Consider the following 26,758-nt stretch of genomic DNA (forward strand, 5'->3'; position numbering starts at 1 on the left):
CATTCAACATGGCGGTCTTTATTTTGGTCGAAGTCGTTTTTTACCAAGCAACGGGATTTTTGTCCATTATGTAGCAGAAAGGTGTGAAGAAAAATCACCTGAAGGATTTTTGCTGGTATTTCTCATCTGTAGGACGATGGAGAACAGTAGTATTGAAAACGTAGCGTCTTCCTTGGTCCGGGAATACCTTAGTCGAAAGGTAAGTTCTTTAGAAAATTGAAATCGATAATCCCAGATGATGTATTTTGTCGGTGTAACGTCATTCTGTTTACAAGTCTAGAAAATTTGTTATAAAGTGATACAGAGGCTCTGTACTGTATTTCTAAGACTAAAAGCTATTCAAACTCTAGAGATCGTCGTTCACTTATTAGTTAGTTTGATATCGAAATTCACCTGTGTTTGGGGGAGGGGGGCAGTTTGCAGTTGCCAACTTGAAGTCCGGTGTGGTGCCCAATATATTATATAGATGGTTAATGAAAATAGACAGATGGCTGGATAGCTAACTAGCACTTTATTTTTTTGATAAAAAATTGATCAGAATTAAGATGAAAAACATCCCAAAAATCCTCAGCCACCCTTCAACGTAGCCTGGGTGCCAGACCACCGCGCTCCTGGCGCTAATCCTTCGGCCGGGGAAGCAACTCGCGCCGCCGCCACAGATAACACACTAAGAAATCAGGGTTCGGCTGCCAAGCGCTCCCGGGTGCCACCTCTGTCCCTACAACTAGATCTTCCCCGCCCAAAAGGGCTTATCATCGCATCGCGCGAAAGGTCTGGTATCCAGGCTACCCTTCAACGGTACCTTAACCTTCAGCTCACTGAAGTAGCTGTTTGGCTACCAATTCTCAAAGCGGTTTTGTGGTTTTTGATTTTGAACCTTTGTTTATTCATGATAAGCTCAAATCGGCACGCAGGCCGATTTTCATTGAGTTCATGAGGGAAGAGGTAAGGGTTAGGCTGCAGCCTGCAGGGAAAAGGTTAAGATCACTGATCATTCAGATACAAGAATCTGACATGTCAAACTTGTCATTCATATTTCCCTCAAGGGTCTGAAGGGCACATTACAGACCATGGACAGCGAGATGCCGAGGTCGGAGGGTAGCATCAGTAACCGGCTGCAGCTGGCCAAGGAGCTGCACCTGGAGTACTTGATGAAGAAGAACAAGGTATGTAGGCTGCATCTCATTATGATAAGATTATTACAGCTGTTTCATGTCTTCATATTTTTTGGTGTTAAAAGTTAAAAGCTAAAACTCAAAAGGTTAAAGTTTAAAGTACTCGCATGGTTAGCTCACAACTTCCATTTGTTACCAGGTCCCGCATTGATTTTAAGGCTGAGTTAACTTGAAATGATTTGGGGTCCTGGCTGGGCATATATATGTTAGCCGGGTATACAGATGTACCATATATACAGTCGCAGGGTGTCCCATGGGGCCATGTAGGGGTCTCCCGTGAAAGAGGAAAAAAACAGCCCGTCAACTACCTGGCGAGGCCCCTTTTTCCAATTCGGACCTAAGCATTAGCAGGGTTGCGTAAGTATTCATACAAATTTTACAGAATTCATACGAGTTTTACGGAATATATAGTATACGATCTACTAGTAGTCTATTATTAGTAAAACTTGTATGGATTCTGTAAAAGTTGTATGTTTCTAAGTAGTAACTTAGTAAGTTATATGAGTAACGTAAAATTTGCATGTATACTTTGGCCCCCTGGTTACAGTGACAAAAATGCTTCTCTTTGCATATCTATACTAATTACTCATTACTATGAATTTATTCTCACCAATGAAGGAGTGTTCCCCTCCACTTCGAGCGATGCTAGAAGTCATGACTAAGTACTTCCTACAAAAGATAGACGTTGGGAGGGAAGATAAGAGACAATCTTCAAGACCATCTTCAAGAATGACTTCAGGTAATACTCATAGTCATACTAGTAGGCTTCTTTCTGTGTCTTATAGTATCTCAGTAATACATCTGACTCTCTTTTAAGATAGTGAGACTTTTTGTAGGTGAAGCTTTCTTTAAGAGAGTTTTTTTCCTTTAGTAGGAAACTTTGCATGAACTTACATTGCCTTGACAGGATTTGGTCACTCCAAGCAAATGACTGTATGAATATAACACTATTAACAGTCTGGGCATTTGGCTCAGTATAAGGTTTTAAGCATGTTTTTTGTGAGGAATATTTAGTACGTCTTTCTTATAGTAAACCCTCTGAACTCTTCACTGCCTCCTAGAGAAAATAATAAAACACTGATGAGACGAGGTCAGATCCTTACATCTGCTTGGAGATTAGCCTTTGCATGTAATTTATGATTTACGTTTTTTGAATATAACCTGGCTACATGCAGGCACTATTAGTTGGTGTGTCAAGTCGCAAAGCTAATTACTAATATCTGGATGGTGCCCAGGCTACCTTGAATGTCAAGACATGCTAATAAACTATTATTCTTAGACATGAAAAATAGACTAGATACAAAAGTAACCCTTGCTCTTCTGACTTCATGAATAATAGAAAATGCCAAAAGCAAGGCTATCATTCAATCCTTCCTGGTTTTGTATACGTATACAGTATTATGCGAAAATTTCTCCATGATAACTGAATATTAAGCTATAATATACTGTCAATGTTGAGATGATTGGCACTGTAATTGTTAGAAGAAACAACTGGGTTGAAATCTCCAGTGTATCCTATTGTTTTTAATCATTTGTTAACAATAGTAAAGTCAAAGCCCTTCACACTATATACTAGTAGTGTAAATGGTGGCACCCATCTCTGTATCCTTAGCCCTTGGGCCACACAGCTACACATGTTGTATGCATTAGAACATATCATACTTCAGCAAGGGTAGTTCACTGGTAGTGGTGTGTGTTCAACTACCATATTCTTTCTCATATGTTTTGAATGCTGTACAGAGAAAGTAGTATGTGTACCATTTCTAAAGTCTTATGTAGAAAGGCTTGGTCAGGAATTTAACCCACAAAACCTAATCCATGCAAGATGATCACACTATTTGTTGATCATGATAAACTTGAACCCATAGCCATTAATAAAAAATGGAATGCTTATTTTTCATAATCTTAGACAACTACAACCTCCATTTTACTTCCCTCCAATTCAGAACGTCCGTCCAGCAGAAGTGGTTCTCATTCAAAAGCGCCGTCAGAAGATTCCGGTTTCCATAGCAACCAATCCAACCATCACGCAAAACAAGTATCGAGGGGCTCCGCATCCGACCTTGACATCCACAACGTTGATGATGAGGAAGGGATGGGAAGCACAGCTATCTCTGATGTCAGCAAAGCTGGTGTACACAGGTTAGTGATGATGTCATCACTTTATGTGAGCATAGTCAAACACTTATTAAGTGAGGTCTTTTGTCTGATCTTGAAGCACTTGGAGATTTCATTATCAAGTCAAGTCCTCTTAAAAAAGTCCTTGAGAAGATGAAAGTTGAAGAAAAGATGAGGAAAAAATTTTGACTTGCCCACAAAAATTGACAGAAATAAAACAAATGTTGAACAAGCTAGTTGATGCAAAAATGGCTGAAGTGAAGTGTTGGCTAAAAAACAAATGATGTATCAAAATACTTTACCCCCTCTTCTTTTCCCATAATGGTTTGTTCCTCAAGTCAAGTGTTCTTCAACGTCTTTAGCTTGGTCAGCTTTACGTCTCAAGTACCATGCAGTAGCTTAGAAGGTCTTCTTCTAGTATGCATACAATTTTCTTCTTTTTTACTGGTCCGTCTAAAAAATAGAAAGAATTTCTCTGATTCAATTGTAATGTATGGTTTTACAATGTATGGTTGTAATGTGGGAGATTGAAGAATTCTGTAATAGATATTTATTGAATGCTTAGATGAAAACATTGTTTTCCTGAGTTTTTGTCAATATATGCTTTCTCATTGTTTACAGTAATGTTGAGGAGTCCCCAGTTAAGTTGAAGAAGGAAGCAAGTAGCAAGATGGCGACCACAGAAGCCAGGGACACGGCGGAACCTACGCAAGCAAAAAAGAGTCGTCCTGGCTCGTCCCGGGGCTTGCGGAGCGGAATGATGTCTGGACCAATCATGAGCAGCCAAGATGTGAGTTTAAGACAGGCAATTGAGACCCAAAATAAACTGGGTGTGCCCATGACCTAAAGCATTTATAATATATAACTCTATATACGAACAAGACAATGTTATACATTCCTAATGAAGCATGATGTTTTAGTAATTTAAGCACTTATTCTAGTAGATAGATTGTTTCTATTGCTATTGAATCAGATATATTAGATTTAGTTCTTTAGAATTGTTAGATATTAGAAATAGTTCAATTGTCATTTATCTCAGGGTGCAAAATACTTTTTTGAGCCAGGTTGCCCATGTTGCAACCTAGGGCAAATGCTACAACGTAGGTTGCACATTCAAATTTTTGGTTGCTCCAGCAACATTCACCGATTTCTTCATTAGCGTATAATACTTCTAATATTTCAAAATATAAATTAGATAGTATTGTGTTCCCATTGACCTAACAACATCTTGATTAGCCGACGGCATTGTGTTTTCGTCTTTTTCAGCTCAAATTCCACGATCTATGAAGGATTTTGGATGGTTTAAAACGAAAAAGTGTTGATTTTTTTATTTCAATTGAAGATTTACCGAATTTTATGAGAGTGACACTGTGTTTTTGTGAGCTTCCAGGGCTCCGATTGAGATCTTTGGCTCAAAATATAAGGTTGCACACTGCACTACCTGGGTTTGGAATTAACTTGCACAAACCAAAATCTTGTTGCACTGTGCAACGTGCAATCAGGTATTTTGCACCCTGTATCTGCAAGTTGCTATACATTGTACCTGTTAAAAATCTTCTTCTATATATAGCTACATATACATTTTTTATAAGGAAGAAAGAAGACAGACTGTTTCTTCAAATGTGAAAATAAAATTCTTTGTTGACAGACCCAATTTAAGAGTTTAAAGGTTCTGGGTTCTGGGACCTTAGCAGGTCACAATGTCATGCCCTTAGAAAACAGGCACTTTACTCCTATATCTTCACTAGACTCACTGGTGAAAATGAGTACCTAGCTTTGGTTAGGGTCATTCTCTCGGATGGGATGTAAAGCAGAGGTCCTTTTTTGAGGAGAGCCATGAACTAATTTAAGACTTACAGAATTACAAAACTGACGCAGCTTTCAGCTTGTGATACTTGTGTATTTGCATGCCAGTTTTATTGTTTTCTTCCACATGGTATGATTTATGATAAACCGAATACTTTTTATTTTGAATTCCAACAGAACCGTACATCAAGAAGAGGTCGAGTGCCATCTAATCGTCCGAACTTGGCCATAAACTTGGGAACGGAGAACAAACTGGACTTGACCAAAGAGCCTTCCAGGGTAGACAGTCCAGTTGGCAAATATTCCGAAAGCAAACTCAGTTCTAGTACTCTAAGCAGTACTTTAACAAGAAAAGACTCTTCCTCAGACTCTAACTTAGGAAGCGAGAAGTCACTATATGTTGCAAAAGATTCTTCCAAAAAAGTCGGAATCCTAACCGAAGAGGAAAACTACCTTCAAGATAGCAAAAGAACAACGTCCGCTAGCAAACTTATAAAATCTACCAGCCTCGATGAAAAAACTGTTGGGTCAAGGACTAAATCTCAGGACAAACGGCGAAAAAGTGCAGAACCTGAAAGTTTGGCGGCAAAACTCGATGGGAAGATATCTCCAACGCCCAACAACTTGAGTCAAACAAACAGAGCGTCATCAAATCCTTCCGAGATTCTCACAGATATAAGTCAAGACACCTTGACGGAACAACTGGCCGCAAGGAGAGAAGCAAGGGCCAAGACGCGTCCCAAGACGTCGGAAAACGGCGGAAGTAGTAGAATGGACAAACTTAAGGAGAGGTTGAAAAGCTTGGATGACAGTTTTGATGATGATGGTGTCGACAATAGCAAATCAAGGTATGCTGCATGATTAAGCATTTTCTATCATTAATAACCTGTATCAAAAATTTTTGTAATTCTTATCTTCGCCGAGAAGGTTCTGTTTCGGTCAGCATTTGTGTGTGTGTGTCTGTCTGTGTCAGTGTAAACACATTAACTCAAGAGTGCCTGGATGGATTGTCTACATACTTAGTATGTTGGTATGTCTTCTTGAGACCTCAAAATTTTGAGATTTTGGGCCCCTTATAGTGACTGACGGATTGTCATAATATAGCTTGTTTGTGAATATTTTGAAAATTCAAAAGCTAAGCATGTTAACCACATTTTACATTCCATTCATTTTATCTTTTCTCATAGGAAATCTACCAGTAGCTCTTCCAATACAAAGAAGTTTGGTGACCTTGAAATGGGAGATGTGGATGACCTTGAGGATGACCTGGGTGACCTTGCCCTCTCTGCCCCTGCACCAAGTATCAAGCCATTGGCTGATGCTCAACCAATCACAGCTGAGACTGCAACTGTAAGCTTCATTCAAATTTTTGAATTTTAAGTGTTTTAAATCTTATTCGAAATTATTCAGCACTGTTATCATGGTATTTTCTTATGTTCTATATCAGGATACTTTTTTAATTGTACAGTAGATGACCTTAGGAATGACAACTTTGCCCATCCATTGTAAAGTTACGGAAATCAAATCAATTTAAACCAAGATTTCATCATTAATTTTAAATGAATAAAGAAAATAAGTGGCGAAAGAATGATCAATGAGCTTTTTATTCTGTTTCTTTGCAAAAACAGCAATAATGCTTACTAATAGACCAAAAAACACTAAGTATACTCAGTTGGAAAAAATAACAGTTTTTCTGTGTATCTTATTGCCTGGATGTCTAACCTTCATCAACATAATTTATGCTTTCTAATAGACTAATAGTTTAAAACCATCTATTTTCAGGAGTTGAAAACGTTGCTGTTTGGATCGGCCTCTGAACAGTTTAATGCAGAATGGAGGAACCAGAGCCTGGGTTTCTGTGAGACAGAGGGGCTGAGGTTTGGGATTGTACAGAACAAGGTTTGTCTCTGGTGCAAGTCATTGATGTGTTTCATTGTGGTAGTGGCTGACGATAATGCTTTTTGAAAATCAAATATTCAGCTGAGGTACATGTAACAACAGTTACTGTAGTGAGCTGTTCATTTCATAATAAACAGACTCTTTGTACACAACCAAACGATTTATTCAATTAACGTTTCGGTGAACATCTGTCACCTTCCTCAAGGCAATTCTGACTCACAGGTTCACATTGCACTACAGCATTTGTGTCGCTGCTTATATATGCGTTCCCAAGCACAAAGTATAATGTTTTCATGTAATTTCTCAGTTCAGATTCAGTCTGTGACTCACCACTAACAAATAAAACAGGTGCGGCTTGACCAGGGCTGTCTCCAGGACCCGTCCCTACATCCCAGGACAGACATTTGAAATATCTGAACTTCGATGAAAACGTATTTTGTACGCTAAAAATTACGATAAAAAATTTACAACATTGGCTCCGAAACAATGAGTGGAGTAGGAAAACACTGGAGACAGCCCTGGGCCTGATGTACTTTCTAACAATATATCCATGAATTGTGCTTTTCAAGGATATTCAAACATTCAAAGGACCTTGAAGTGAAAATGTATTTTTTGTCTTGATCTTGTAGGGCGGTCCCTGTGGTGCACTAGCAGCTATCCAGGCCTGTATGCTGAAGAGACTGTTGTTTGGGGAGGCCAGAAACAAGACAGCTAATGCTCACAGGTACAGAACATAACTCATAGATTCAACAAACAACAATTTTATATGATAGAACGTATGGCAATTTTTACAATTCAGCAAACTGAATCTAGCTGCTTGAAAAAAGATTATACACTGTAAATGTTGAAATGTTTGCTATGGTTTGATGTTCACAGTTTTTGTGATGACCTCTTCATTGTGAACGTAAAACTACAGACATTTAAAACTTCTATAATAATTGTAAAAATGCTTGTTCTGTCGTCTGCCCACCTGCCCATTGCATACAGTCCACTTTTTCGCTACTGCAAAGCTAAATCCCATTAAATATAACCTATTAGATGCAGTTACAGTTGTAAAGGATAAAAGTACATGTTTGTATAATCTTTGTTGTGATTTCTCATATCTAATAAGTATCAAAGAAACAAAAGGACAAGGTTGTTTCTTTTTATATGAGAGTGACCATCTTTGAATTGCAAGGTGTTTGGTTATATCAAAGTAGTATGAAACACTGTAAGAGTTTTGATATTTTCTTTAATTTTCTTTCCCCCAGATTATTGAGCCCTGACTCCAGACTGAGATCAGAATCCTTAGCGCTGGGCCTGGCAGACTTGCTATGGAGAGCAGGGAGAAAGAAACTGGCTGTAGTGGCAATGTAAGTATATCATCATCATCATCAGTATCATCATCATCAATGAAGTTCAAGTGGCTCCCATGCGAGCCACCACAGCTTCTCACTTTCTTCTGTCCAGTGCCTGATAGGTCTGTTGCTCCTTAGTATTTAGAACTTATAACATATACCCCTTCTGTCTTTCAACAGGCCTTCAGGACGAAAACAGTTTCAGGGAGGAGCCAGATACAGACAGGATAACCTAACAGAAACTGTGAGTACTGCATATTATCACAATATACATATGTACAGTAATTCATTCATTATTGTGTATCATTGTCTACTACTACATGTATTGCATGTACCTGTCGCACAAGCGGTAATACAACCCCGCTGCTCTGCCATCTGGATAAAATTCTGTGGATCCGTGTGCCGGAGTTCGATCCTAGGGTCGACACCAGCTCGGACACGTAGCAACCACCTCCAGTCACAAGCCACCGTAAAACAATCTCGTCCATTTTAACATAGTTAAACCCACCCTGTCCTCAGCAACCACCTGTCCTCAGAAACCATGTTACCTCAGTCCCATGAGTGGTTGCTGAATCCAGCTTTAAAGACTGTGCATCATCTAAAAATTTATATATCTAATGTATTTTTTTTTCTTTTGTATTTGATTGATACCGAGAAAAAAACGGTTGACAGTACTGGTAGATGTAGTAGGCTGTATGAGCCAAGTTTAATGAATCATACGAAAAGTATGTGACTTTCCAAAATAGAAATTCCCTGGCATGATGATAATTTTCCATTATGCATGAAAACAGTGCAGAATAAAAGCCTGCTATATTCTATTACAGTGTTTTTGCTGTAACATTGGTGTTAAAAAAACGTTTGCCCATGCTTGCAATGGAGCCGGATTTTTTTTTACAAACCTTGTTTGCACTGAGTCTCAGACACGCTCTATTAAAATGGCAATAATTCTAAAATAGAGGAAAAAAAGATGATGTTAATGACTAGCTCTCAGACAACATTTTCAGTCTGTCTCCTTGCAAATAGACACTCCACAACTTAAGCACATATTCTTAAGTGTTAGATCATTGAATAAGAACTTTGCTGCCTCCCTGTGCATTATCTGATGTGTTAAACAAAGTATTCCCTGTAATATTGGCATTAAAAACCATTTCTCCATGCCTTTTTCTTTACAAATCATGTACTAAAATACTCTCCAATATAGAGGAGAAAATGATCATGTTAACAACAAGCTCTTAGACTACATTTTCTGAGTGTCTCCTTGCAAATAGACACTCCACCACTTAAGCACATATCTCTAAGTGTTAGATCATTGAATAAGAACTTTGCTGTCTCCGTGTACATTAGCTGATGCTGAACAGTGTGGACTCCCAGGAGGACCTGGAAGCTTTTATCAAACAGAACATATCTCTGGTGAGTACTATAATGGGATTCTCTAAAACTGCAAAAAGCCTGCTTGTAAATTCAACAGTTCAGTGTAGTGTCACAGTAAAAAAACAATCAGTGCAACCAGGGCTCGAAATGGTGCAAGACGGTCTTGTGGGTAGGGTTTTGGACTCGGAATCTAAAGGTTCTGAGTTTGAATCCCTTGTGGCAGGCCCCAAATTTTGACCAGAAAATTACATAATGATTCATGATCAGTGTTTTCAGCATTTACAAAATGTTTTGACCCTGCCTGGCTACATATTTGTAACTGCAGTAATTTTTAGCCCTCTGTGGTACATGTAGCACAAATCTCTTATATGATAGTTAGGATGTACATATATACATGTAAAATAGGAGCCTTTAGGTTTAAAGATCACCCAGGTCATTTTCTAGCCACTCTGAGATTTTCTTGTCTGTTTCTAGCCACTCTGAGATTTTCTTGTCTTTGGAGCAACTGATACATTGTATGATGTCTACTTGCATTTGTGTCAAAATTCTTTGAGAGCATTTAAGTCCTGCTTCTTATTTGAGTACGACACTATGAGTTGTACTTCTAGAACAGCATAGGTTGTTGCTGAAAGAAAAAAAGATGCGAAAAGCCAAAACTAGGAAGAAGCCCTACAGCTGAACTGGCATAGCAGCCTCACAGTTGAGCTTCTGGTTCCAATTAGTTGCTAACTGGGAGACCCGGTTCAATCCTGGGTAGGACATCTTAGGTAGGGCTGCACCTGTTTTGGAAGGGACATAAAATGTGATCCTGTTTTTGAGGAGGTGGCTGGAGCATGCTAAAGGGGAAGGGCTAGCAACCTGTAAGAAAATACCCTGCTACTGAAACAGAAGGAAACTTGCTGCACTATGTGCCACTACATGTAGACACTTACAAGGATCTGAAACAAATGGCAAAAAAAACTGCTGTATGTACAGAATGGATCATTATTTTATTAGTACTATACTCAGGCCACAACTTATTTCATTTCTTGATTCTTTTCCAGTTCGAGACAAACCAGTATGCCACTATCCTGGTCCTGTACTCTGCCATCCTGTCCAGAACTATCGACCAGTAAGAGATTAATTTTTTTTAACATTGTGCATCAAATAAAACTGCAAAGAATTCCTTAGTTATGATATATATAATTATGTTCCTACAGCAAGAGTCTATCCATATTAATATCATTGATTTTTTAATACTACATTCTTTAAAATAGTTAAAGGGAAACTTTTAAAATGTTTGATATTCAACTTTAGCCCTTCTCTCTGCTGCCAAATATAGACAAATACTGTAGTTACTTGACATTGTATGGTACCAAAAGATACCTTAGAAGATAACAGCTGAAGATTAAAAAAGGCGAATGTGCCATCTAACATTTGTAAATAACATTTTTCACTTATATTTGTAAAAGTATGAACTGTGATTGTTTTGCAATAATGATATTCTCAAAGTATATAGCATTGCTTTTTTGTTTGTTTGTTTATTAATAATTTTGTTAGAATAACATAGATGTATTCTTGAATGTTCTAGTGTCATCTCTGACATGGATGAACCCACTACCAAGTTGATCGGAGCGCATGGCTACTGCACTCAGGTGAGAGAATGCTATGACAGTTCAAAAGAGACACCTAGTGATATCTATCCAAACTGCATGCAAGTTAGGAGTGCTGAAACAAAATGAGATTTTTGAAAGAATACAGTTACAATATAATGTCATCATGCCTTCTCTTTTTGTAGAGATTCTATAAAAAGTGATTGACATATGTGTGCCAATTTGATTTTGTAATTTAAAGCAATTACCCTTTTTGGTCCCTGACCTCCTCTGTCCTTGGTACTGAATGCACTAACACTAACTACCTTAGTGTAGGTTTTGAGCCACATATTTAGAACACCAAATAATATCATGTTACCCTGTTACGTTGTTTCCATTATAATCAGTGTTTTCTTGAAAGGACATTTTAGTGTTCCTTTTCCTGATTTGCAATAAACTAAATGTTCACACAACTAAATGATTATGATTAGTAAATGGCATTCGATTTGGTTTACTGTGAAACCAACTTTAAGTTCTTTTTCCCTGAAGATAAGATTATGACATTCACACTTCACAGTGAGATTTTTCTCCTGGTACGTACTAAATGCATATTTGTTATTGCATACATGTAGATAGTACTGTGAGTCATTAAGAGAGAGTCATTCACAGCCATGTGGTTAGGTTAGGGCACTTAGCGGACACAGGTTGCTGTGTCCTTGAGAAAGGCACAAGGTCAGCGCTGGGTTGAGAGTAGCCTTGTATCTATCCAAACTTATTAAGGAACACTATTTGCGGTGGTTTTATGTTATGTAGTTTTCCGTGCAATCGGTGCAATGGCCTAATGGGTAGAGTGTACGCCTTGCATATGGTAGATCATGAGTTCAAGCCCCGGCCGGGTCAAACCAAAGACTTTAAAACTGGTACATACTTCTTTCTCTTCTTAGCACGCAGCATTTGGGAAAGAGTATGGAAGTTAAACACACACATAACACGACAAACCTGTGCTCTCTCTGTGTCTCTGGTTCAACTGCAAACTTAAAACATGGCAGAATTTTTCTGTTCCCTCCTATTGCAATTTTATGTATCCTCAAAGTTAAAAATGTTTTTACAGTACCGCGTGATATTCAACCTTTTGTGCATGTACTTCTTTTTTCCAAAGAGTGCTTGAATAACATGCACTACAGTATTCTGTTTGTATCACGATTATAGACACTGAAAGAGGTTGAATTCTGACATTTCTTGCAATGATATTGAATGAAATCATAAGAGACATCTACGCTGACATTTCTCGTGTAATTGAATGTAAAGTACACTGACCTTTCTTTCAAAATGCTAAACCGACATCAAATTTCCCACCAACGACCCGAAAAAATAAGAACCTCAACACTAAATTATAAGTGACATTTCCAATTGCAATTTCATCCAAATTGTCAACTTGTATATTCAGTTTGACATTTCTGTCAGTAATGATAACCCTCATCCACCCTGACTGTGTCCTTGGTGCTGAATGACATTTATACGATCCTTTTCTGAAACGGACTTCACAGTTCCTACCAATGACCCTCAAAAGATAAGGACCTTAATGCTAAGTGACATTTTCATTGGCAATTCAATATTTGTGTATTCAGTTTGACATTTCTGTCCTTGGTGCTGAATGACATTTATATACAATCCTTTTCTGTTAATGATTTATGTCATTTATGCCTACCGTTTGGCTGTATGGCTGATATCAATTTGGATTTAACCATGGTTAATATTGACTGAAGAAGGTCATACATGTACATGTATGTCTTGTCAGATAACTCTCACTTTGACATTTCAGTTTGGGCAGGATTGTAGGTCTGTCACTGAAATGGTTGGGATCTGAATTTTAGTTGAGAATCCAAATGATAAACTGAAAATACTATTCTATAGAATTATAGATTGTTTTGAATGTATATTCGAATGAAGCTATTATAAGGTCTCACACGGCAATTAGGCTATCCTATCTGAATCAATCTTGAAATACGCAACTTTATGACTACGAATCTAGAAAACGAACAACTGTTCTGAAGACGTTTTCCTTTCTGTTGGATGCAATAAAAAAAGATTCACCCAAATCTAACCTAGGCAACGATATCTATCGCATTTTAAACTGCAAGTACGCACAAGGCCGCTGTTGTACCACCAGCGGCTGACCGCAGCACTCATGCCAAAATGCTTACATGTCCGACTCAACGCTCGGATGACAAAACTTTCCTACCTAATCCTGACAATGATAAATAAGCTTTCATCTCAAATTCTTTTTATATCAGGTGGGGCCGATAAAAGTCAATTTATGATCCACCTTACCACACGCTTTCTAGGCCCTGTTATTTTTTTAGCCCGGATTCTTCGGGACTCTACACGCGGACTAATTTAGGCATGAGACCTTAAGAGAGAGTCATTCATAGCCATGTGGTTAGGTTAGGGCACTTAGCGGACACAGGTTGCTGTGTCCTTGAGAAAGGCACAAGGTGAGTGCTTGGTTGAGAGTAGCCTTGTATCTATCCAAACTTAGCTCCAGTTTGCTCCTCTGATCACATCCAAGCAGAATTTGACTTTCCCACAGATGACCTTGCTCACGACCTACATTCAAACATGGTCTTGAAAAGGTCATGTACATGTATATGTATGACAAGGGCTAGAAGGTCTGGAGGTCATGGTCGGCTAAATGTGACCTTTCTTTACCTTTTTAGATTTTGCGTTGGTGTGTCCAGGTAACGGTTAGAGTACTAGTGTTGCATGGGCTAAAAGCCAGGTTCTAGGTTCGATACTCGCCATGTCCTGACGTTGTGCTCTTCGGAAAGACACTCTACACGATATACTTGCAATTACTATGGCATTGGAGTGATGCCCACCTTGCCTCTACTTTAACAGCTAATTTTTCTAAGGTGTTAAAAAAAAGACATACATGTAAGTACACGGATTTGGTGTGTCATGTGCCAACATCTGCTTACTGTAATTCAGTTTATCTTCACGGTAGCAGAATTTTATTGAGCAAGGAAAATGGACATTTATATACTTTATTCCAACGACGGTGTAGGTGAGTGATTAGAGAACAAATGTGTGAAGGAATCATGAATAAAAACAGCTTTTTTCACAGTGATGATAAGTTCACGGTACAGAGGTGACTGTGAAAACGGTGAACATGAAGTTGAAAGAATCAAGAATTACACTGTATTTGCCACCAAGAGCCATCAATTGATTTTTTTCTTAAAGAAATGTTTTGTTGTTCGCAGGAAATGGTGAACCTGTTTCTGACGGGAAAAGCAGTGTCTAATGTGTTTAACGACACGGTCGAGCTGGACTCGGGGGGCGGGGAGAACATGATCCTCAGGGGGGTGGGGAGTAGGAGCGAGATTGGTCTGCTCTCACTCTTCGAACACTACAGGTCCTGTCAGGTAGGTTATGTTATGAGACAACATTATTCCTTTTGGATTTTTTTTTGCATACAAGACCCAGATTATGTTAACTTTCTATTATTCATGTTGACCTCTCAAGATCACTTTTAAGTTCACCACATTTGATGATTTTTTTTAATTTAATGTCAACCAATTCGATCAGTTTTATAATTTGTTCTTAACATTTCATTTAATTGTATTCAATGTATTTAATGTGTAAGCAGACTCCAGCTAGAAAAGTGCAAAATGTGTTAGAATTGAACACTAGTACTGGAGATCTTAATAAAACAAACAAACAAACATGCACACGCTAAACATCACTCATCCTGATCTCAAATCAAAGATGGTGCCAATTTTAGTCCCCATGCCATGTTTTCATTTAGTTTCTAATCAGTCCTAGATTTTTATCTTTATGGTGGGACTTGCATGTTTTAGTCACAGAATAAGTACAGTACCAGGCCATACACTGACATTTGGTATTTTGAACCTGTAACAAAAACAATTTTTTTTCACTACCAAAGGGAAAATTGGGTAGTGCATCCTTTCTTACTAAGTAAATGGTGCTTGCCAAATGTTCTTAAGAATAGTTTGCTTGGACTGAAAGTTTATGACCGAAGTGTTGTTATAACTTAATTGCAAATACATGTCCAAGGGCTATATACATGTAAGAATGATACAGATGTACTACTTCCTAGAAGTATGTTATACAACAACTACATTCTAAAGTATAGATTGAACTGAGTCTTGTTGGGTTTGACTTCTTTATTTGAAGCAGTGGAAGACGAATTTACCCAGTCTGTAAAATGAGGGTTCCTTGATTTTAATAGTAGAATTGTTTTCTCATGCATGGTTATAGTAAAAATCCTCTTTACCCCCCTCCCCCCTCCAGGTTGGGACGTACATGAAGACCCCCCGGTACCCCATCTGGGTGGTGTGCAGTGAGAGCCACTTCTCTGTTCTCTTCTGTCTGCGGAAGGAGCTCATGAATGACTGGAAGTACGAGCGCCGCTTCGACCTGTACTACTACGACGGGCTCGCCAGACAGGACGAACAAATACGCCTCACTGTCGGTAAGCGTTGATTAAGACATTTTGTATCATTCTTTATGTCATACCTAGGCCTCGAAAACTCTGATACGGGTGTTCCGGACCGTTGACTGTTGACCGTTCTGTATGGGTTCTAGACTTGTATCATACAGGCTTCCATAGAATATGTTGAATTCATTTCGAGTGAGATCCTACCTGCGGTCGGGCTGGTACCTTGGGTGATACGGAATACCTCTTGTTGTATTCTATATCTAAATCACCTTCGGAACAAAAGTCATTGACTAGTGTGACGCCGACATTCATGCATGTATTAAAGAAATTTGTTATCAAAAGTTATTATGAAGCCTTTTATCATTTTACACACAAAGAAGTTATTTTAAGCATTACTTTATTTTCGTAAGGGTCACATTTTAAAGTGAAGGCAAACAACATGTAATTTTCAGACCTTACAACCATATTTATTCTACTAGTAGGTTAAACTTTTCTTAATTTCAAATCTATTAGGTTTGCTGTCTTATAATTAATCTCCCTTTTAGTCATTCATAAAAAAGTCACACATTTGACAAGACCCGAACTTTTTCTTAGGAACATGAATTTAAAAAATCTGCTGTGGCAACACATTTCTTGAAGCATGACATCGTCCATCGCATTATCTGAGTGCATACATGTATATGAAAAATGATGAATTTGGAGCAATCACCCTTTTCCTGTCATATTGAGGTCACCCAGTGAGTAAGTGCAAAGTTGTAGGCACTTTCTGCCATGATTGGTCCATCAGTTGTAAAGCTTTCATGACCTAAGTCCTAGCTGCAAGGAAAAAATCACCCCATTCAGCAGTTAGCATACTTATACAGTAGCTTCACCATTTATCAAGAAGACAAGAACTAAAAGATTAGTTTTCTAGACTAGTAAGTGTTAACATTACTGCAATCTTCATTAACCTTAATATAGAAAACAAATTTAATGTAAATTGTTTACGACATTGAAGTCCAGTCCCAGTTACTCTTGATTTGTTAACGGTAACTTAATTTTGGCTACGGTCACTTAATGTCAACCGCTACAATTTCAGTATCGCAAATTTGTTTACTAACATTTTGAAACTGTGATATTTGTTCCAACTGTCAAAATGTAATGCCGTTAACTAACTTCAATTCCCCACTCTCTAAAATTGCCAATCGCAATATTAAATGGATTACAGTAATGTCTTTATTAGCTTCCGGACTTTAAACTTCATGTCTCCCTTAACATGAGAATTTTGTCACATTTATCCCATTGGCAAATCGGCAATCTTTAATCAATCTTATGACAGACAATTTCGACATTTTGATAATGTGCAAACTTACATCTATGTGTGTTGATTAGCGTCTGATCTTAAGCAGAATGTGTATTATGTTACCAGTCCTGTTAAAATGGGAATTTTGACACATTTATCTCCTTGGCCAATCGGCAATCTTTAATCAATCCTACGACAGACATGTATGTCCTGATTAGCTTCTGACCTTTCAGCTGTGTGACAGCTGTTAACATGTGAATTTTGACACATTTATCCCCTTGGCCAATCAGCAATCTTCAATCTGTCTTTCAACAAACTTTAGATAATGTACAACATTTGACATGTGTGTCCTGATTAGCTTCTGACCTTTAGGCTGTATGACAGCTGTTAACATGCGAATTTTGACACATTTATCCCCTTGGCCAATCGGCAATCTTTAATCACTCCTATGACAGACTTTCGGTAATGTACAACACACATGTATGTCTTGATTAGCTTCTGACCTCTAAGTAGAATGTCAGTCGTTAACATGCGAATTTTGACGCATTTATCACCGTGGCCAATCAAAAACCAGGCATGCTGCATCTGTAAGATTGTGATAAGCCCCATTATGCTAAGTCCTACGGGCATGCAGAAGCAAAATGGATGCATACCTGGAGGAAAAAGGTCAGGGTATCTGAACTACATGTAGTTTACACATGCATTGAAGACGCAGTTTGAGTATGATTTGTATAAAGCTGGCGTTTCACAGCACTGGAAAATAGCTTGAAGTTGTCAGATAAGTCTGCCTGCTTTAAAAGGACATTTCGGGCTGGAATACTGATGGTGGTTGCAGGGTTTGAAATATACGTTTTTCGAAATACTGTAGTGCACCTTACCTATATAGAATTTTAGGTGCACAGAAAAAATTTGGGTGCACAACGTCAAATAAAGACACAAAACTTTACAAACCCTACTGCCTTCCATCTGAAATTCTGCACCTATTTAGCTGAAGTTGAGAATCTAAAATGATTTATACATCAAACAAAGTACAATAAAGTAACGTAAAGGCTATTGTCACTGTGTTATAGTTATAGTTAAGTGTCCAATAATACATGTACATGCATGTACGTCTACCCTATAGCCTACAAAAATATCTACGTCAAGCACATTTATATTCTGAATGGACAAACTCTCATTCGTTCCATCTGAAAACTTACTACTGTAAAATTTATGCAGAAATATTCGCGGTGGTTTTATGTTCGCGGTTTTCGCGGCGACGTTTCACCGCAAACTTAAAACCACCGTGAACATTTTTGTCCAATACGGTAGCAGTATGTGACCATAGCGCTGCTGCGAACTTAAAACCATGGGCAAACACTCCATTTTTGCCATAGAGTGAAACAAAAACCACACGAACTTAACTGCATTTACATACATGAGTATACTTAGTCATGTAATCATTGTGTCTCGTTGGCTTTTGCATTAAGTTTTTACATATGGTTCAAGATTTAGGGCACACTACTTAAATCTTTACCGATACGTCACATTCTCCGGGGATCCCAGATAACTTCTGTGTGCTGTTAACATAACAAGATAATAAGGGTACAGTTGGCAGTGTTTCAAAGCTGCATTATCATCAAAATAATATCATAACATGCATTCACCTCAGTCCGTTTTTAATTGTTTTGTCCTTCGTTTGTGGCCGCAAGCCTTGATTCTCTTACAATTTAGAAATTTGGCAACCCTCTATACACTACCAAAAATCTTTTTTTTCATGTTCTTTATTTTTCTTGTTTTCTTCTGTTGAGAAAGATTTTCTTATACAAAGGAAAACAAGAAAATTCAAGAAACCTTCTGGGAAGTCTTGTCTATATGTCAATTCTTACATAAAGAATTTCATTCTTTTTTTGGCATGATGTTTCCAATAAGAATTTTCTAGAAAAATAAGAAAATTTGCTTTCTCTGCCTTACTATAAGATTTGTTTTCTGTTTGGTCAATGTGGTATTCTTACAGATTCTTTCCTTTCGATATTTTTTCTTGAAAATTCTATTCTACTGGAAAAATTTTCTTGAACTTTCTTGGTTTAAAAAAGTTCAAGAAAAGAATTCTTGAATGCAATTCTTGTTTGTGCTTAAATGAGAGGTTCTTGTTTGTGCTTAAATGAGAGGTTCTTGTTTGTGCTTAAAAGAGGGATTCTTGTATGCAGAATAATATCTTACTGAGAGAAAAATTTTCTTTGAAGAAAGAAAAACAAGAAAAATGAATTTTGGTAGTGTACCAATTTGCAGCTTTGCCTGAAGGTCGTTGACTGCGTGGCACCAGCGTATTACTACAGGTCATTGACTTTTGTAAATTGTCTGTGATTGGATGTTCATGGTTTTGGTTTGTAGAATAACTGCCATTATAGACCAGGAAATTATGGCCATTTTCTTGTGGAGCTGTGTCCCTAATGAATGTATATGCATGGTTGACGGAGCTAAAAATAGACAGCTGTTACCGGGTTATTTTCAAAAGAAAAATTGTTGCAGGTAAAAATAAGCGGGGGATAGTGTTGATAATCTGGGCTGTGTATTATCGTGGATCAAAAGGTACCTACGATTCAGTGTACAAAATCTTGCATGACTTTGAGGTAGTTTATGATTGTTGTTTTATTAAGTGTCCTAAGAGCAGAAAATGAATTACTTTTGGGCATCACAAAATCACATAAGTTTGTATCCTGCAAAGTACATGTATCCAAAACCTAACTTTTAGTGCAAGAAACTCATTCTAGGTGTAAGAAATTCATTCTTGAAGACAAAAAGGTATTCCTAGTACAAAAACCTCACTCTTAGTGCAAGAAACTCATTCTAGGTGTAAGAAATTCATTCTTGAGGACAGAAAGGTATTCCTTAAGTACAAGAACCTCACTCTTAGTGCAAGAAACTCATTCTAGGTGTAAGAAATTCATTCTTGAGGACAGAAAGGTATTCCTTAAGTACAAGAACTTCACTCTTAGTGCAAGAAACTCATTCTAGGTGTATACGAAATTCATTCTTGAGGACACAAAAAGTCAGTGAGGGCGTTAATTTTTTCTTAGAACATTTTTCACTGACTTTTTCTTCCTTTTCTTATTCTTGCACACGGAATAATTTTCTTTCTAGAAGAGAACTTCAACAAAGAAAAAACAAGAATACCATTTTTGTACTATGTTCTGCAAAATATAAACATGTTAAATGCCTTCCTTATCTGCCGAAACTTTTGTTGAAGTTGCAACTGGTAAAATTGACATTTTCTCCAATAGCTGTAAAGCTAAATACAACAACTCTAAATGCAGAAATGTTCACTGTGGTTTTATGTTTGCAGTTTTAGCAGCAACTTCTTTACCCCAAACTTAGAACGACCGCAAAATTTTTTTGCCGGTGTTTCTGTAGTGTTACAACAGTTGTTTCAAGCGCACTTTAACTCAAAACCATTTTCTCCATACCGCAAAATTAAAGCGGGACAAACTTAAATGTATTTACAGTACTACAAATTACAGTTAGATGCTAACCTTTCAAAAAGTTTACTGTATAATGGGTTTTATGGCCTCAACAGTCAAGTGTATCTACCTTTAAGTTTGTTCCATTAAATGCATCCATTTAGAATTTCTTGGAAATCTAATTGTCAAAGGAGCCTTGCATAAGACATTTTACCCTCTAAATGTAAATTAGGGCTCCTTTGAGAATTAGTTATAAATTAAAGGGCATATGGATAGGTATGAGAGTCTTAATGTTTTATACATTATTCAAGAGCATAGTAAATCTTGAAAATATATGATTTTATTCCTTGGACTTGAAGATTAGTTCCGGAAACTCCAGTTAAAGTTGTTCTTGATCCAGGAAATTCCTTGAAATCTGATATACATTTATTTATAACATGTAACAAGTATCCATTTTCCTGAATGAATTGATGACACTTCCTGTAACACAGTTATAGATTGAATAGATCCTTAGGCTACGTTGTGAAGTTGTCATACTTTTATTAACTTTTAAGTTAACCCGGATATTTGGAAGCATTTGTCTTATATTTATGTTTAGCCATAAGTATGGCTAAACATATTGTTTTCTCTCATGTTTCTTCTTCTTCTTCTTCTTCTTCTTCTTCTCCTGTCAAATCTTCAAATCGATTCATCTCTGTCATTTTTTGACCAAATGACCTGAAATTTGATACAGAGGTAATGTAGGCAAAAACCAATGTGCGTTCTTTTCCTTGTTTTGATATTGACCTTGAAAGTGATTTTATCGAGGTTTTTAAGCTATTTTTAGCATATCTTGGCCTCCTGCGCCCTGGTATTTCAACCGAATGACCTGAAATTTGCTGTATATGTGGCTTGAACAAATATTTAAAGGACTACATTCCCATTTTTGGCATACATATATTCAAAACGATTTATTTTGGGCTTTCTTGACAATATTTGCCACTTCTGTCACTTTCAATACTACATATGACCTACAGGTCGTTGACCCCGAGTGCCTTGCACCTGGCCAAGCTGGAAGTTTGCTTACGAGGAGGAAAGACCGGACATAAACATTTAACGTGATTATCGGGAAAACACCATGTTCCCTTAAACTCAGTGGTTAAATTGCAGTTTAGGAATTTTATAACAGAAAACAAGTTAAATCAATGATTTTGTGAATGTTTATTCTAGCATTAGTTATTCCAGATATTTTCAAACTCCAAATTCTTCAACACAACACGGGAGATCGTTTCTCCTCAGACTGGCGCGACACTCCTGTCAAAATGTCTCTGCCGCCGACTTCATACATGATCAAAGGCGGGTGGTAGGCGGTGCGCGGGGAAACGTAAAAATATAATGTAGCGAAGTGTTGCACAAGGAATTCTCACGCTGGGGGTACATGAAATAATGCTTACAAAATAGACCTCTATGAATCGGGCTACATTCAGCAATGGTAGACGGATTCGGGGCATGCCGCGCAAAACACATGGTCTCACTGGGGACAGGCGTTTTGGTCCGGCACGTTGTCGCAGCGGTGCGTCGCCGCTACGCGATCGAAAGCACGCCGCTGTCTGTCTCGGACCAACACGCGTCTCCCGTGATGTGTAGCGTCCACCACCAGGCCTTCCTACATGTCCTACGTACGGGCGTATGGATCGTAGAATTCGGCAAAAAAGGAATGATTAGGCCAGTAGAGTCAGTCCCCGGTAAGGTCAATGATTCGCCCCTTTGCGCTAGCTTGTAACGTTAAATGAATGTACCCTCTGGTGGCCAAACTTCACTGACAAACTTTCTCCCTATTATCATCATGAGCTTGCGTTAGTCTGGTACTAGTGACTATTATGTGCCGGGAATGTTTATCTATCGCACGCCTTGGAAGGAAGTTCAGCCATGATAAATGGTCGGCCGTTGCGAAAATTTGGAATCCCATGCTGTTGATTTTCGTGATTGAATCTGTAAGAAAATATATTTTCATGTCGTTCATGTTTTGGGGACGGACGCCGGGACGGGGTGAATTTTTTCTATCATTTTCGTCCCGTTAGTAATGCAAATCGAATCGTGTTGCACAAGAGGCAAAACACTAAAAACGTGGGTCTTGTGGAGTGTTTTGGAGCGGGAAAATGCCGGATATTAGCGGTGCCGAACAGTGTACATCGTCGCGCGCGGGTGACGCTCCGTCAAAACAAATCCGCTGGTGGTCTAGCGCGGCCACCGAAAATAGGCAGAAACACACAGGAGGACTTAGCACCTTCGTTTATGAGGGCAATTGTGAAAATCTTTTGTTACAAATTGTTCGAACATTGAAACATTTGGATAGATGGTTTGAAACTGTTCTAAATAAAGAGATTTTTGTGTAGTTACGTTCGAAATGTTTCCAACGTATGTGAAATAAGTTCAAACATGTTATAAGTTTCAATTCTAATTGTTTGAACACTTTAGAACTATTGTGACTTAGACATTCTTTTAATCAAAATAGTTCAAACATATTACAAATATTATACTAAAACCCTCTCGGTGACTTTGAATTGACTCAAATATGTTGTTTTTGGTCATTTCCTTCGTCTCCTGTCAAATCTTCATATGTATACTTTGGAAAACTTCATTCTTCCCTGGGGTTGATCTTTTTTAATTCAATTTTGAACTGGGTTGATTATGCGCAAGAGTGTAATTTTCAGCGGATATTTTTCGACTGGTTTACATGGAAATGGCACGGAATATCCCATTCTTGCAAGGGGAGGATTCTTTAATTATTTTTCAATTTTGAGCTGGAATGATTATGAAAAAGTCCATTTTTTAGCAGAAGTGTATTTGTTAATCAATTAGTGGATATGGTTGTGGACTGGTCCATATTGTGTTGAGGTGCTACTGGAAGACTCAATTTTGGACTGGGGTGATTCATTTTTTTAGTGCAAGTATTTTAGAATGGTCCATTGTTATTTTGGGAGAGTCCATTTTTTGCATGGCGAGGAGTATGGCTAAACATGCTGTATTTGCTCGCAAATGTTGCCTTTCTAGTTTTGTTTTTAGGATACTATTAGACCAATTTTTGTATAATTTTTACCTATTATTTTTGTATAATTTTTACCTATTATTTTTGTATAATTTTGACCTTTTTCTTTATTAATTGTTATTCATTATAATACTTATTATGTTTACAACTCAAAATTCACTTTGTAGTTCCTCTTCTTTTCATTTGTTTCATTAGGATTTATGTTACAATTCCAATTTCTTCTTTTGTTAGTTTTTCTTAGTTTCGATCATATATAATTTTGTAAAAATTCCATTTGTGTAGTGTAGGGGAGGCCCCCGAAAAGCCGTATAGGCTTCTGGCCTCCCCTGCATGTATTCTTTGCTCTATTTATCTTTGATTTATATTGTACATATGCGAATAAACAATAAACAATTTGATTCATTGGTTCTCTAATGTAGAAAAAATCCACTCATATTTTTTTAACAGCATATTTTGAAAAATCTAAGTTTCAGAAAGTAAAGGCCATTTGATTAGAGAGAAGACTTATTTATTAATTTTGTCAGACTGTAGCTGAATGTTCTTGTTTTGATGATGAATTATTGTTTTTGTTCTTTGACTTTTTAGACAACCTACATCCCTACGAGCCTCCAGGAGAGGGGGAGCTGGTGCCGCCGTTGGAACACTGCATCAGGACAAAGTAAGTGTCAATCAATCAATCAATCAATCAATCAATCAACCAGGCAACCAATCAATGATTAGTAGCATGATTGTTCATCTTTGTAAATTAAACTTTTCTTGAGAAAAATAGGATTGACTGATTTTTGTCAGAGCCCCCTGTTCTTAAATTTTCATAGCTATGAATAGCATAAAACACTAAGTTAATCGTATTATATATAAAGATTTAGAATTTTCTTTTTGATATTTTTTTACTGTCCTGCATACATTACTTTCTTACCACACTCTACCCACATACCAAATACTGTAAAATGCAGAAATGTTCTCCATGGTTTTATGTTTGCAGTTTTCGCCATGAACTTTTTTCAGCGAACTTAAAAACCACTGCAAAAAGCCGTTCCATTGTGTGACTGCAAACATTTCTGCATTTTACGGTATCCTCATAATCTAACAATGGTACCTACTACAAACCCTTCTCCACACACATTGAGACACATAAACTACGCACAAAAAGTTCGGAAACTTAACTTTGGTTGATCATATCTCCGTTGTTTTTTTACCGATTTTGATGCATTATATATCATTATAAAGCTTGTGTGATTCCCTTTTCTATGATACCAAACTTTTTGTGATTGAAAACCCACGGAACAAGTACCAGGACTAATAACGTGAGTGGGTCACAGAGAAAAAGTGCCCAAAATTTCCTGTTGGTGTCATACGCGCGCTGTGACATCCTATAGGTATGGGCGCGGATGATGATTCAATATATTGTTTCCTCAGGTTCTAAGGTTATTTCTAGAACACATGCCATCCAATGTTATTTCTAGCACACAGAACATCCAAGGTTATTTTTAGCACATCGAAGATCCAATTGTTTACCGGCCACAGCATTTGGTGGTGGCAGCGTCATGGTATGGGGAGGCATTACCTCCAGGGGAAAGACAAGACTTGTCATTGTACCAGGAACCCTCAATGCAGAAAGATACTTGATCCGGTGGCCATCTTCTTCCTCCATAACATGGGGCCGAATACCTTGCTGCAAGATGATAACGCCCGCTCACACCGGGGAGGGATAATCGCAGACCATTTCCAGCATGCAGGTGTAGAGAGGATGGAGTGGCCCTCTAAGAGCCCGGACCTAGACCCCATCGAACATCTATATCAGCTTGGGCGAGCTGTCCGTGCAAGAGTGACCGAGAGAACAACGCTGGCTGACCTTAGAGGACGACTGCTGGTGGAGGAATTGGACGCTATCCCACAGCATCGCTTTGAGTGACTGGTGACGAGTATGAGGAGGACGTGCCGTGCTGTAGTGACAGCGCGTGGCTGGGCCACCCGTTACTAAGACTCCTTGCTAACCCGTTACTAAGACACAGATTGTTGGTTTTGATAAAGAATAAACTTAGCTTTCATGAATATGTCTTGTTTATTCTTGTTGATTTTTCACAATACCCTCGTACAGAAGTCAATATCAACAGAAGAATATGTACGGAATAGCATGTTTGACTATAGTAAGGTAATCTGGGCACTTTATTTCTTCGACCCACTCACTTTAGCAGGCCTGATGCTCGTTTCATGAACTCGCAATCACAATAATTTTGGTATCATGGGAAAGGAAATCAAAAAAGCTTTTAAATGATATGTAATACATTGAAATCGGTAAAAAAATAACGGAAATATGATCGACCAAAGTTAAGTTTCCGAACTTTTTGTGCGTAGTTTACATTGTAGCCTGTTGAAAACAATACCTCCCCAACAAAAAACAACTCACAAAGCATTGATATTCAACTCAATAACTAATACATGTACATCTGCTCTAAACTGTTATTCAATTTCAAAACTTGATATTATATATATTAAATGGATGAAGCAAATGTCAACTTTACCATTCACCCTAAACCCCTAATGTGATGATTCATAAATGGGTATTTTTATTGGTGGCTCCAAGAAGTCTGAAAGGCCTTTCATATGTAAGTGGCAATTTACTCCATATGTAGCCTAATCCATGTATACTTACCAGTGTCATAATACTCAGGGGTTATGTCAAATGTTGTTTTAATTGATTTTAGATATCCTTTGCACAATATGAAAGTAGGAAATTGTCTATTGGGTAAAGTCAAAATATTTTTTAGAAATACTGCAGATCTTGAAATATTTGGGTGACCTCCCTACCGTAAAATCAAATCATTTCTTCATTGATTTACTCATCTACTAATTTTAAATATCACAAACACTTCTTTTTACCTGCTTAGGAGGAATTAAGTCTCTGTGAAATTATTATAAATGATTTTACGGTAAAAACGTGTGGCAATGCGAATATACATGACTGCACTTACTACATGCCTTTAATGCAATAAGCTATCATCATGGCATATTCCTGGTAATATTCTTTGTAATATGAATATACCAATGGCAATGCAAGATATGTATTAGAGCGTTAGACGCTTATTCCTCATGGTAAATTGCTAAATATTGCTTTCTGATTGCTAATACTAGTATCTTGGGCCTATTACACTGTATCACAAAGCAAATCCTTGTATGTATGTGTGCATTTTTGTTGCAAAAGGCTCAACTTTATGGTTTTGGTAGTTGGTACCCTCTCTTGGGGTAAAGACTTTTAACTTTTACCAAATGAA

At 37.7% G+C, this 26,758-nt stretch overlaps 1 protein-coding gene across 1 annotated transcript; it reads left to right on the forward strand.

Moving 5' to 3' along the window:
• On the forward strand, nucleotides 1-24,148 carry LOC136447657 (probable ubiquitin carboxyl-terminal hydrolase MINDY-4). Its single transcript, XM_066446698.1, has 17 exons — nucleotides 1-199; nucleotides 1,047-1,166; nucleotides 1,794-1,914; nucleotides 3,122-3,317; nucleotides 3,915-4,083; nucleotides 5,277-5,947; nucleotides 6,287-6,449; nucleotides 6,882-6,998; nucleotides 7,628-7,722; nucleotides 8,249-8,350; nucleotides 8,516-8,579; nucleotides 9,680-9,745; nucleotides 10,750-10,817; nucleotides 11,277-11,340; nucleotides 14,538-14,699; nucleotides 15,589-15,769; nucleotides 24,072-24,148. The coding sequence occupies exons 1-17, from the start codon at nucleotides 137-139 to the stop codon at nucleotides 24,146-24,148; spliced, it is 2,499 nt and encodes an 832-aa protein (XP_066302795.1). The 5' UTR covers nucleotides 1-136.
• Nucleotides 24,149-26,758: the final 2,610 nt, after the last annotated feature.

The sequence above is a fragment of the Branchiostoma lanceolatum genome, chromosome 13 (genome assembly GCF_035083965.1).
Source record: "Branchiostoma lanceolatum isolate klBraLanc5 chromosome 13, klBraLanc5.hap2, whole genome shotgun sequence".
Taxonomy (NCBI): Eukaryota; Metazoa; Chordata; class Leptocardii; order Amphioxiformes; family Branchiostomatidae; genus Branchiostoma; species Branchiostoma lanceolatum.